This window comes from Bombina bombina, chromosome 1, assembly GCF_027579735.1.
Source record: "Bombina bombina isolate aBomBom1 chromosome 1, aBomBom1.pri, whole genome shotgun sequence".
In the NCBI taxonomy this organism is placed as follows: domain Eukaryota; kingdom Metazoa; phylum Chordata; class Amphibia; order Anura; family Bombinatoridae; genus Bombina; species Bombina bombina.
In genome coordinates this window covers 584,008,627-584,021,989 of record NC_069499.1, presented here as the reverse complement: position 1 = coordinate 584,021,989, position 13,363 = coordinate 584,008,627, and the positions used below count along the sequence as shown (strand labels likewise).

The 13,363-nt window shown below is 38.4% G+C and overlaps 1 protein-coding gene across 2 annotated transcripts in view; it reads right to left on the bottom strand.

Moving 5' to 3' along the window:
* The window catches only part of RAB17 (RAB17, member RAS oncogene family), a 269,538-nt gene that overhangs the window by 107,055 nt on the left and 149,120 nt on the right, over positions 1-13,363 (bottom strand). For both annotated transcript variants that reach the window (XM_053698850.1, XM_053698851.1), the window contains exon 3: positions 9,496-9,647. In XM_053698850.1, coding sequence (XP_053554825.1) covers positions 9,496-9,647 — 152 coding nt within the window. The remainder of the gene's footprint in view (positions 1-9,495; positions 9,648-13,363) is intronic.

Genomic DNA, 13,363 nt, shown 5'->3' with positions numbered 1-13,363 from the left:
TAATATATGCCTTATACTGTTCGTGCCAAAAACTATATGTTTGCATGACAACCAGATAGGTCAGACTTCGAATTCTGGAACACATGAATAATATTAAAAATGCAGATAAAGATGAGTCCAAAGAGAAAACCATAACCTCTTTTGCCAAATACTTTCAATTAAATCATATTAGCTATACTAAATCATTCAAATTCAGAATAATCCAAAAGGCATATTTAGGGCAACTTGGAAAATTATTCTTAAAAATGGAATGCAAATGGATCTATCTTTTAGATTCAGTCAAACCAAATGGTCTGAATGATATTAATAATTTTTTGTTTATTTATAATTTGAACATGCCAATTTATATCATTATTTTTGTCCATGCGATATTAACTTTCACTGAATATTACTAATTTAAATTTATATCATTATACCCACTTATATGTAATCACACATTTTATTTAAATTTACTTACGATCACTTCACTGCTTTAATATTTGATTATCATAATCTCATCTTTTCATTAATAATATTCTTTCCTTATTTTTTCACTTTTTAATTTATATTTCTTTCATGTAATTAGCAAGAGTCCATGAGCTAGTGACGTATGGGATATACATTCCTACCAGGAGGGGCAAAGTTTCCCAAACCTCAAAATGCCTATAAATACACCCCTCACCACACCCACAATTCAGTTTTACAAACTTTGCCTCCGATGGAGGTGGTGAAGTAAGTTTGTGCTAGATTCTACGTTGATATGCGCTCCGCAGCAAGTTGGAGCCCGGTTTTCCTCTCAGCGTGCAGTGAATGTCAGAGGGATGTGAGGAGAGTATTGCCTATTTGAATACAGTGATCTCCTTCTACGGGGTCTATTTCATAGGTTCTCTGTTATCGGTCGTAGAGATTCATCTCTTACCTCCCTTTTCAGATCGACGATATACTCTTATATATACCATTACCTCTGCTGATTCTTGTTTCAGTACTGGTTTGGCTTTCTACAAACATGTAGATGAGTGTCCTGGGGTAAGTAAATCTTATTTTCTGTGACACTCTAAGCTATGGTTGGGCACTTTGTTTATAAAGTTCTAAATATATGTATTCAAACATTTATTTGCCTTGACTCAGAATGTTCAACTTTCCTTATTTTCAGACAGTCAGTTTCATATTTGGGATTATGCATTTAAATTATTCATTTTTTCTTACCTTCAAAAATTTGACTATTTTTTCCCTGTGGGCTGTTAGGCTCGCGGGGGCTGAAAATGCTTCATTTTATTGCGTCATTCTTGGCGCGGACTTTTTTGGCGCAAAAATTCTTTTCCGTTTCCGGCGTCATACGTATCGCTGGAAGTTGCGTCATTTTTTGACGTTATTTTGCGCCAAAAATGTCGGCGTTCCGGATGTGGCGTCATTTTTGGCGCCAAAAGCATTTAGGCGCCAAATAATGTGGGCGTCTTATTTGGCGCTAAAAAATATGGGCGTCGCTTTTGTCTCCACATTATTTAAGTCTCATTTTTCATTGCTTCTGGTTGCTAGAAGCTTGTTCTTTGGCATTTTTTCCCATTCCTGAAACTGTCATTTAAGGAATTTGATCAATTTTGCTTTATATGTTGTTTTTTCTCTTACATATTGCAAGATGTCTCACGTTGCATCTGAGTTAGAAGATACTACAGGAAAATCGCTGTCTAGTGCTGGATCTACCAAAGCTAAGTGTATCTGCTGTAAACTCTTGGTAGCTATTCCTCCGGCTGTTGTTTGTATTAATTGTCATGACAAACTTGTTAATGCAGATAATATTTCCTTTAGTAAAGTACCATTGTCTGTTGCAGTTCCTTCAACATCTAAGGTGCAGAATGTTCCTGATAACATAAGAGATTTTGTTTCTGAATCCATCAAGAAGGCTATGTCTGTTATTTCTCCTTCTAGTAAACGTAAAACTTCTCTCCCTACAGATGAATTTTTAAATGAACATCATCATTCTGATTCTGATGACTCTTCTGGTTCAGAGGATTCTGTTTCAGAGATTGATGCTGATAAATCTTCATATTTATTTAAAATGGAATTTATTCGTTCTTTACTTAAAGAAGTATTAATTGCTTTAGAAATAGAGGATTCTGGTCCTCTTGATACTAATTCTAAACGTTTAGATAAGGTATTTAAATCTCCTGTGGTTATTCCAGAAGTTTTTCCTGTTCCTAATGCTATTTCTGCAGTAATTTCCAAAGAATGGGATAAATTGGGTAATTCATTTACTCCTTCTAAACGTTTTAAGCAATTATATCCTGTACCGTCTGACAGGTTAGAATTTTGGGACAAAATCCCTAAAGTTGATGGGGCTATTTCTACCCTTGCTAAACGTACTACCATTCCTACGTCAGATGGTACTTCGTTTAAAGATCCTTTAGATAGGAAAATTGAATCCTTTCTAAGAAAAGCTTATCTGTGTTCAGGTAATCTTCTTAGACCTGCTATATCATTGGCTGATGTTGCTGCAGCTTCAACTTTTTGGTTGGAAACTTTAGCGCAACAAGTAACAAATCATGATTCTCATGATATTATTATTCTTCTTCAGCATGCTAATAATTTTATCTGTGATGCCATTTTTGATATTATCAGAGTTGATGTCAGGTTTATGTCTCTAGCTATTTTAGCTAGAAGAGCTTTATAGCTTAAGACTTGGAATGCTGATATGGCTTCTAAATCAACTCTACTTTCCATTTCTTTCCAGGGTAACAAATTATTTGGTTCTCAGTTGGATTCTATTATCTCAACTGTTACTGGTGGGAAAGGAACTTTTTTACCACAGGATAAAAAATCTAAAGGTAAAAACAGGGCTAATAATCGTTTTCGTTCCTTTCGTTTCAACAAAGAACAAAAGCCTGATCCTTCATCCTCAGGAGCAGTTTCAGTTTGGAAACCATCTCCAGTCTGGAATAAATCCAAGCCTGCTAGAAAGGCAAAGCCTGCTTCTAAGTCCACATGAAGGTGCGGCCCTCATTCCAGCTCAGCTGGTAGGGGGCAGGTTACGTTTTTTCAAAGAAATTTGGATCAATTCTGTTCACAATCTTTGGATTCAGAACATTGTTTCAGAAGGGTACAGAATTGGTTTCAAGATGAGACCTCCTGCAAAGAGATTTTTTCTTTCCCGTGTCCCAGTAAATCCAGTGAAAGCTCAAGCATTTCTGAATTGTGTTTCAGATCTAGAGTTGGCTGGAGTAATTATGCCAGTTCCAGTTCCGGAACAGGGGATGGGGTTTTATTCAAATCTCTTCATTGTACCAAAGAAGGAGAATTCCTTCAGACCAGTTCTGGATCTAAAAATATTGAATCGTTATGTAAGGATACCAACGTTCAAGATGGTAACTGTAAGGACTATCTTGCCTTTTGTTCAGCAAGGGAATTATATGTCCACAATAGATTTACAGGATGCATATCTGCATATTCCGATTCATCCAGATCATTATCAGTTCCTGAGATTCTCTTTTCTGGACAAGCATTACCAGTTTGTGGCTCTACCGTTTGGCCTAGCTACAGCTCCAAGAATTTTTTCAAAGGTTCTCGGTGCCCTTCTGTCTGTAATCAGAGAACAGGGTATTGTGGTTTTTCCTTATTTGGACGATATCTTGGTACTTGCTCAGTCTTTACATTTAGCAGAATCTCATACGAATCGACTTGTGTTGTTTCTTCAAGATCATGGTTGGAGGATCAATTTACCAAAAAGTTCTTTGATTCCTCAGACAAGGGTAACCTTTCTGGGTTTCCAGATAGATTCAGTGTCCATGACTCTGTCTTTAACAGACAAGAGACGTCTAAAATTGATTGCAGCTTGTCGAAACCTTCAGTCACAATCATTCCCTTCGGTAGCCTTATGCATGGAAATTCTAGGTCTTATGACTGCTGCATCGGACGCGATCCCCTTTGCTCGTTTTCACATGCGACCTCTTCAGCTCTGTATGCTGAATCAATGGTGCAAGGATTACACAAAGATATCTCAATTAATATCTTTAAAACCGATTGTTCGACACTCTCTAACGTGGTGGACAGATCACCATCGTTTAATTCAGGGGGCTTCTTTTGTGCTTCCGACCTGGACTGTAATTTCAACAGATGCAAGTCTCACAGGTTGGGGAGCTGTGTGGGGATCTCTGACGGCACAAAGAGTTTGGGAATCTCAGGAGGTGAGATTACCGATCAATATTTTGGAACTCCGTGCAATTTTCAGAGCTCTTCAGTTTTGGCCTCTTCTGAAGAGAGAATCGTTCATTTGTTTTCAGACAGACAATGTCACATCTGTGGCATACATCAATCATCAAGGAGGGACTCACAGTCCTCTGGCTATGAAAGAAGTATCTCGAATTTTGGTTTGGGCGGAATCCAGCTCCTGTCTAATCTCTGCGGTTCATATCCCAGGTATAGACAATTGGGAAGCGGATTATCTCAGTCGCCAAACGTTGCATCCGGGCGAATGGTCTCTTCACCCAGAGGTATTTCTTCAGATTGTTCAAATGTGGGAACTTCCAGAAATAGATCTGATGGCGTCTCATCTAAACAAGAAACTTCCCAGGTATCTGTCCAGATCCCGGGATCCTCAGGCGGAGGCAGTGGATGCATTATCACTTCCTTGGAAGTATCATCCTGCCTATATCTTTCAGCCTCTAGTTCTTCTTCCGAGAGTAATCTCCAAGATTCTGAAGGAATGCTCGTTTGTTCTGCTGGTAGCTCCGGCATGGCCTCACAGGTTTTGGTATGCGGATCTTGTCCGGATGGCCTCTTGCCAACCGTGGACTCTTACGTTAAGACCAGACCTTCTGTCTCAAGGTCCTTTTTTCCATCAGGATCTGAAATCCTTAAATTTAAAGGTATGGAGATTGAACGCTTGATTCTTGGTCAAAGAGGTTTCTCTGACTCTGTGATTAATACTATGTTACAGGCTCGTAAATCTGTATCTAGAGAGATATATTATAGAGTCTGGAAGACTTATATTTCTTGGTGTCTTTCTCATCATTTTTCTTGGCATTCTTTTAGAATACCGAGAATATTACAGTTTCTTCAGGATGGTTTAGATAAGGGTTTGTCCGCAAGTTCCTTGAAAGGACAAATCTCTGCTCTTTCTGTTCTTTTTCACAGAAAGATTGCTATTCTTCCTGATATTCATTGTTTTGTACAAGCTTTGGTTCGTATAAAGCCTGTCATTAAGTCAATTTCTCCTCCTTGGAGTTTGAATTTGGTTCTGGGAGCTCTTCAAGCTCCTCCGTTTGAACCTATGCATTCATTGGACATTAACCCCTTAACGACTGAGGACGTGCAGGGTACGTCCTCAGAAAAAAGGCAGTTAACGCCTGAGAACGTACCCTGCACGTCCTCAGTGTGGAAAGCAGCTGGAAGCGACCCTGATCACTTCCAGCTGTTTTCCGGTTATTGCAGGATGCCTCGATATTGAGGCATCCTGCAATAACATTTTTTACCCCTCCGGTGCAGAGAGAGCCACTCTGTGGCCCTCTCTGCACCGGACATCGATGGCCGCATTCGTTGGTGGGTGGGAGCTGAAGTGGGAGGTGGGTGGGCGGCCATCGATGGCTTCTTGGTAAAAGAGGGGGGCGGGATCGGGGGCGGTATCGCCGGGGGCGCGCACGGGCGCGCGCGCGTGCACGGGGGGTGGTGGGCGGGCGCGTGCACGGGGAGGGAGCGGGTGGGAACCACTTACACTACAGAAAGGGTTTTTTTATTATGGGGAGAAAGGAGGGATAAAATCCCTGAATAAAGTAATCTAAGGGATCTGGGAGGGGGTGGGGGATTAGTCTTGGGGGGGGGAGAAGCTACACTGCAGAAAAAACAAAAATAAAAAAAAAATAGACATTTTTACATGCAAACTGGGTACTGGCAGACAGCTGCCAGTACCCAAGATGGCCCCCAATAAGGCAGAGGGGGAGGGTTAGAGAGCTGTATTGGGGGGGATCAGGGAGGTTGGGGGCTAAGGGGGGAATCTTACACAGCAGCATATGTAAATATGCTATATATAAAAAAAAGGATACCTTTTATTTTAGTACTGGCAGACTTTCTGCCAGTACTTAAGATGGCGGGGACAATTTTTGGGGTGGGGGAGGAAAGAGAGCTCTTTGGGAGGGATCAGGGGGTCTGATGTGTCAGGTGGGAAGCTGATCTCTACACTAAAGCTAAAATTAACCCTGCAAACTCCATACAAGCTACCTAATTAACCCCTTCATTGCTGGGCATAATTCACGTGTTGTGCGCAGTGGCATTTAGCGGCCTTCTAATTACCAAAAAGCAACACCAAATCCATATATGTCTGCTATTTTTGAACAAAGGAGACCCCAGAGAAGCATTTACAACCATTTGTGCCATAATTGCACAAAATGTTTGTAAATGATTTCAGTGAGAAATCTAAAATTTTGAAAAATTTAAAGTTTTTCTTTATTTGATCGCATTTGGCGGTGAAATGGTGGCATGAAATATACCAAAATGGGCGTAGATCAATACTTTGGGTTGTCTACTACACTACACTAAAGCTAAAATTACCCCAAAAAGCTCCCTACATGCTCCCTTATTAACCCCTTCCCTGCTGTGCATAATACACGCATGGTGCGCAGTGGCATTTAGCGGCCTTCTAATTACCAAAAAGCAACGTCAAAGCCATATATGTCTGCTATTTCTGAACAAAGGGGATTCCAGAGAAAAATTTACAACCATTTATGCCATAATTGCACAAGCTGTTTGTAAATAATTTCAGTGAGAATCCTAAAGTTTGTGAAAAAAATTGTGAAAAAGTGAACAATTTTTTTTATTTGATCGCATTTGGTGGTGAAATGGTGGCATGAAATATACCAAAATGGGCCTAGATCAATACTTTGGGATGTCTTCTAAAAAAAAATATATACATGTCAAGGGATATTCAGGTATTCCTGACAGATATCAGGGTTCCAATGTAACTAGCGCTCATTTTGAAAAAAAGTGGTTTGGAAATAGCAAAGTGCTACTTATATTTATTGCCCTATAACTTGCAAAAAAAAGCAAAGAACGTGTAAACATTGGGTATTTCTAAACTCTGGACAAAATTTAGAAATTATTTAGCATGGGTGTTTTTTGGTGGTTGTAGATGTGTAACAGATTTTGGGGGACAAAGTTAGAAAAAGTGTGTTTTTTTCCATTTTTTCCTCATATTTTATATTTTCTTTTATAGTAAATGATAAGATATGATGAAAATAATGGTATCTTTAGAAAGTCCATTTAATGGCGAGAAAAACGGTATATAATATGTGTGGGTACAGTAAAAGAGTAAGAGGAAAATTACAGCTAAACACAAACACTGCAAAAATGTAAAAATAGCCTTGGTCCCAAATGGACAGAAAATGGAAAAGTGCTGTGGTCATTAAGGGGTTAAATTACTTTCTTGGAAAGTTTTGTTCCTTTTGGCCATCTCTTCTGCCAGAAGAGTTTCTGAATTATCTGCTCTTTCTTGTGAGTCTCCTTTTCTGATTTTTCATCAGGATAAGGCGGTGTTGCGAACTTCTTTTGAATTTTTACCTAAAGTTGTGAATTCCAACAACATTAGTAGAGAAATTGTGGTTCCTTCATTATGTCCTAATCCTAAGAATTCTAAGGAGAAATCGTTGCATTCTTTGGATGTTGTTAGAGCTTTGAAATATTATGTTGAAGCTACTAAATCTTTCCGAAAGACTTCTAGTCTATTTGTTATCTTTTCCGGTTCTAGAAAAGGCCAGAAAGCTTCTGCCATTTCTTTGGCATCTTGGTTGAAATCTTTAATTCATCTTGCCTATGTTGAGTCGGGTAAAACTCCGCCTCAGAGGATTACAGCTCATTCTACTAGGTCAGTTTCTACTTCCTGGGCGTTTAGGAATGAAGCTTCGGTTGATCAGATTTGCAAAGCAGCAACTTGGTCCTCTTTGCATACTTTTACTAAATTCTACCATTTTGATGTATTTTCTTCTTCTGAAGCAGTTTTTGGTAGAAAAGTACTTCAGGCAGTGGTTTCAGTTTGAATCTTCTGCTTATGTTTTTCATTAAACTTTATTTTGGGTGTGGATTATTTTCAGCAGGAATTGGCTGTCTTTATTTTATCCCTCCCTCTCTAGTGACTCTTGTGTGGAAAGATCCACATCTTGGGTAATCATTATCCCATACGTCACTAGCTCATGGACTCTTGCTAATTACATGAAAGAAAACATAATTTATGTAAGAACTTACCTGATAAATTCATTTCTTTCATATTAGCAAGAGTCCATGAGGCCCGCCCTTTTTTTGTGGTGGTTATGATTTTGTATAAAGCACAATTATTCCAATTCCTTATTTTATATGCTTTCGCACTTTTTTATCACCCCACTTCTTGGCTATTCGTTAAACTGAATTGTGGGTGTGGTGAGGGGTGTATTTATAGGCATTTTGAGGTTTGGGAAACTTTGCCCCTCCTGGTAGGAATGTATATCCCATACGTCACTAGCTCATGGACTCTTGCTAATATGAAAGAAATGAATTTAACAGGTAAGTTTTTACATAAATTATGTTTTTTTGTCACAACATATTTTTAATACTCTGATTTTAAGTTAAGTCTTCCAGCTCCCCGATTGTAGGAGCCTCGTATATTTTGATTTCTGCAAATCACTGTGACATTTATTAACTCTGTACCCCTACCTGCATATGATAATCTTACTGGCACATATTATTGGCAGCATAGTCTAGCTTTGGTTGTGTGTTTTTAATGTAATCTTGTGTGTATGTTTGCATGATGGTAACTCAATAAATATTGATATGTATGGGAATATGAAAGTTTAATATTAATTCACCTTCTTTTTTTTTTGTTAAGGTGGTGATATCCTAAATTCAGGGTTCAGCACACTATTTCGTTGTATGTCTATATACAATTATTTTGTAACCGCTTTATGGAGGTCTGGCTAGGCATGCGCAGGAATTTTATCAGGGGATGCAGCAAAAAAAAAATTGCCCTGTACATAGCAGCGTCAGTGGTAATGTACAGCAGGAGAGAGTTGCTTGTTGTACTCATGAGCTGCACCTCCTTTTAAAAATGGTGGCTTATTGCATCAAAAGAGTTAATCAAGTGGTTAAACATAAAGGAGGCATTTACCCTCCTACCCCCCTCCGACCACCCATGGGGTTTGCACTTGATAATGCTGGTTCTAAAATTGGAATTTAAGTAACGGTTTTGAGGTTTTTAGGCCAGTAGAACCATTGAATGTAGGTGAGAGAACATTTAAAATGATGTCTTACCTTTTGGTAGTAAAGACACTCTGAAAGGATTGTGGAACAGTGTCAATTCAAAGTAGAGAATTTACTTACAGTACCACTCATAATTGTTTAGTATAAATTTAAGCACAGTTCATTTTGTAAAATATATGCTTATTCTTATTAAAATGTCTCACCTTCATATATACATATTTTGCACTCAATGGTGCAAAAAATTATACTTTTTACTGGCAATGAATATATGATCAATACAGGTCTCATATATTTTGGTTTCCTTACCTGGTGAGTGGTGTCATAAACCAGCATAGCAGCACTGGTCCCTCTATAGTATAAGTGGCACACACTGTGATATATCTCCTGTCCAGCTGTGTCCCAGATCTCAAAGTCTAAATTTTTACCATAGAGACATATTCTCTTGGAAAAGAAGTCACCTGTGATAAAGAGATAGAAGGGACTGGTTTAGGGGTAATATCAGAATTAACATCAGGGGCAGGAGCACCTGGTTACACGTTTCAAATAAAACTGTGCATGTTTTGCACATAATTATTCATGAAATGTAAAAAGGTTTGCCATTTTTCATTAAGAAACAGGAAAAATCCAGTGGAAAATGCATGAAATAGAAAAATGTATTGCGTCATGAGATTGAAGTGATTAACATACACCAATAAGTTATAAGCACAGTGTAAAAATTCCATCTATATTATTCCTGAGAGCAGTTCTCTAATGGCATTTTTCTTTTATAAGGGAGAAACAAGTCTATATATGTTGAACAATAAACAAAACAAAAAAAAGAAGAAAATACAAGTAATATTAAGTGATAACAATACCATTAGTGCCACCTAAATCTATTCTCCTTCCATAAAAGATTTTAGGCATCACAAAACTAAATCCAATATATATCAAAATAAAAAATCTCCCTACAGAGACCAGTCATTCCTCCAAGGTACACCACTTCCCCCTGAGATTAGCTTCCAACATATAGATGGTATTCTTAATTGGTCGAAAAATCTGTTGTAAAGCTGATACATCAAAAAAATTCCAAGGGGCTTATTTATTAATGTGTGAGTGGACATGATACGATGTAGAATATCATGTCCGCTGCACATCGATAAATGCTGACAGCATACGCTGTCAGCATTATGAAACAGCCACATTTTGGTTGAGAAACACGTTGCATGTTTTTATATATTTTTTAATAAAGTAAGTTTGTATACTTACCACTTGCTGCCATACTTTTACTTATATTGGCATCTATATTGATGTACACCATTTTGGGACTTATATCCTGAGCCTTTGAAGTTTCCTGATACACCGGAGGCCAGTCTGCTGGGTGGCTGTTTTGATCCTAGCCTGCTACACCTGCACCAAGAGGGGTGCTTTACCACATGTGAGTCCAACCTTATCTTTTAGACCATCCTTTGTTGAATCATACAGTACTAGGCCACATTGGCATTTTTTGTCTATACATCACTTACAGATTGCTGTTCAAACACTGGAGGTCAGTCTGCTGGGTGACTGTTTGATCCCAGCCTACTCTATTTGCACCAAAAGGGGTTCCCCACTAAATGTGAGTGCAATATATTAGTAATCAGCTATACTTGCAGTGCAATGCATAACAATATTTTTTTAATTGCCACCTTTTTACATTGATTATTATTGGTGAGAAAGAAGAGCTTTAATAGAGTGGGAAAGTTATTTAAATTATCTGTTGAGTTCAGACCATTTAAATCAAACTATCACAAACTAGCAATAGCTATAGCAATAGCATTTTATTATCTGGTAGATACATTTAAAAGGACAATAAACTGCTGAGTACAATTAAAGTAGCAGGTTACAACTCACAAACACCTAGATAACAAGTTGTGCGTAAAGAACGCAAAAAAATGAGCTTTATCGCACTTTCCATAGCGCTACCATTACAAGTTACTGAAAAACCTCCTTGTGCTGTGCGTTAATGCAATAAGCTCCATACCGCACAAAAGCCAAGGGCTGAGTTTTCATGCCCATGCACACTTTCCCCCATAGACATCAATGGGGAGAAACTGTTAGAAAAAAACTAACACCTGCGATCGCAGAATGGAGATCGCCGTAACGCAACCCCATTGATGTCTATGGGGAAAAGAAAGCTACGTTTAAACCCTAACATAATACCCTAGTCTAAACACCCCTAATCCGCTGTTCCGACATAGCCGATACTAAATAAAATGATTAACCCCTAAACTGCTAGCCCCCCACATTGGTACTAATAAACTAAACCTATTAACCCCTAAACCGCCGTCCCCCACATCAATATTAATAAACTAAACCTATTAACCCCTAAACCGCTGCCCCCCCCACATTGAAACTAATAAACTAAACCTATTAACCCCTAAACCGCCGTTCCCCACATCAATATTAATAAACTAAACCTATTAAGCCCTAAACCGCTGCCCCCCCCCCACATTGGTACTAATAAACTAAACCTATTAACCCCTAAACCGCCATCCCCCACATCAATATTAATAAACTAAACCTTTTAACCCCTAAACCGCCTGCACCCCACATTGGTACTAATAAACTAAACCTATTAACCCCTAAACCGCTGGCCCCCCACATCGCAACACACTAAATTAAACTATTAACCCCTAAACCTAACACCCCCCTAATTTTAAATTAAACTTACAATATAACTATCTTTAAATAAATAAAAACTTACCTGTAAAATAAACAACCCATAAATGTAAACTATAAATTAAACTAACATTACTATTTTAAATAAATAAAATAAACACAAAAATAAACAAACTAACATTACAATATTAAATAATCCTACCATTGCGAAAAAAATAGAAAAACCTAACATTACAAAAAATAATAAACACTAATATTACGAAAAATAAAAAAAATCTAAGATTACAAAAATAATAGACCAAATTATCCAAAATAATAAAAATTACACCTAATCTAATAACCCTATAAAAATAAAAAAGCCCCCCTCAAAATAAAAACACCCCCTACCTTAACAATAAACTTAAACGGGCCTTTTGTAGGGCATTGCCAACAAAAAATTACAAAGTCCCCCCAACAGTAAAACCCCCCAACCAACCAACCCCCCAAAATAAAAAACCTAAGTCTAAAAAAAAATCTAAGCTACCCATTAAAGGGGCATTTGTATGGTTATTCAGATCTTTTACTGCCCATCGCTAATCTTAAAAAAAAAACACCCCCAAAAAAACAAACAAAAAACTAACACAACCCCAGGAAATCTACTAACGGTTCCTGAAGTCCGGGCATTCATCTTCATCAAGGCGGCGATAAGTCTTTATCAAGGTGGCGACATCTTGATCTATCGCGGCAGCATCTTCTATCTTCATCCCGATGACACAGAGCTGTGGAGGCGCGGAGCATATTTGCTGGCTGCGCGGATATCCAGCGTGGAGGATCCTTTTCATACGGTCACTGCTGTACACTGAAGCTTGAATGCAAGGTACCCATTTAAAAATGGGGTACCTTGCATTCCTACTGGTTGACATTTTCAAATCAGCCAATAGGATGAGAGCTACACCATATTTAAACGGGTACCTTGCATTCAAGCATCAGTGTATTTCGGTGATCGCATGAAGAGGATCCTCAACACTGGATGTCAGCACAGCTGGCAAAGATGCTCCGCGACTCCACAGCTCTGCGCCTCCACAGCTCCGCGCCACCGGGATAAAGAAAGAAGATGCTCCCGCGATGGATTAAGATGTCGCCGCCTGAATGAAGACTTCTCGCCGCCTGGATGAAGATGGATGTCCAGAGTTCGGGAACCGTGAGTAGATTTTCTAGGGTTAATGTTAGTTTTTTGTTTAGTTTTTTTGGGGTGTTTTTTTTTTTAAGTTTAGGGATGGGCAGTAAAAGAGCTGTTTAACTTAGGGCAATGCCCTACAAAGACCTTTTAAGGGCTATTGATCATTTATTGTTAGGTTAGGGTTCTTTTTTATTTTGTGGGGCTTTTTTATTTTTAGACTGCTGCTTCATAACTTCTGTTTCCGGCGAGCCTGGAAACAAGTGGCCTCAAGCTCCATACGGAGCTTGATAAATATGCCCCATAGTTTAAACTTACTTTTATTTAATTTCACAGGTAAGTTTTTATTTATTTAAAGATAGTTATATTGTAAGTTTAATT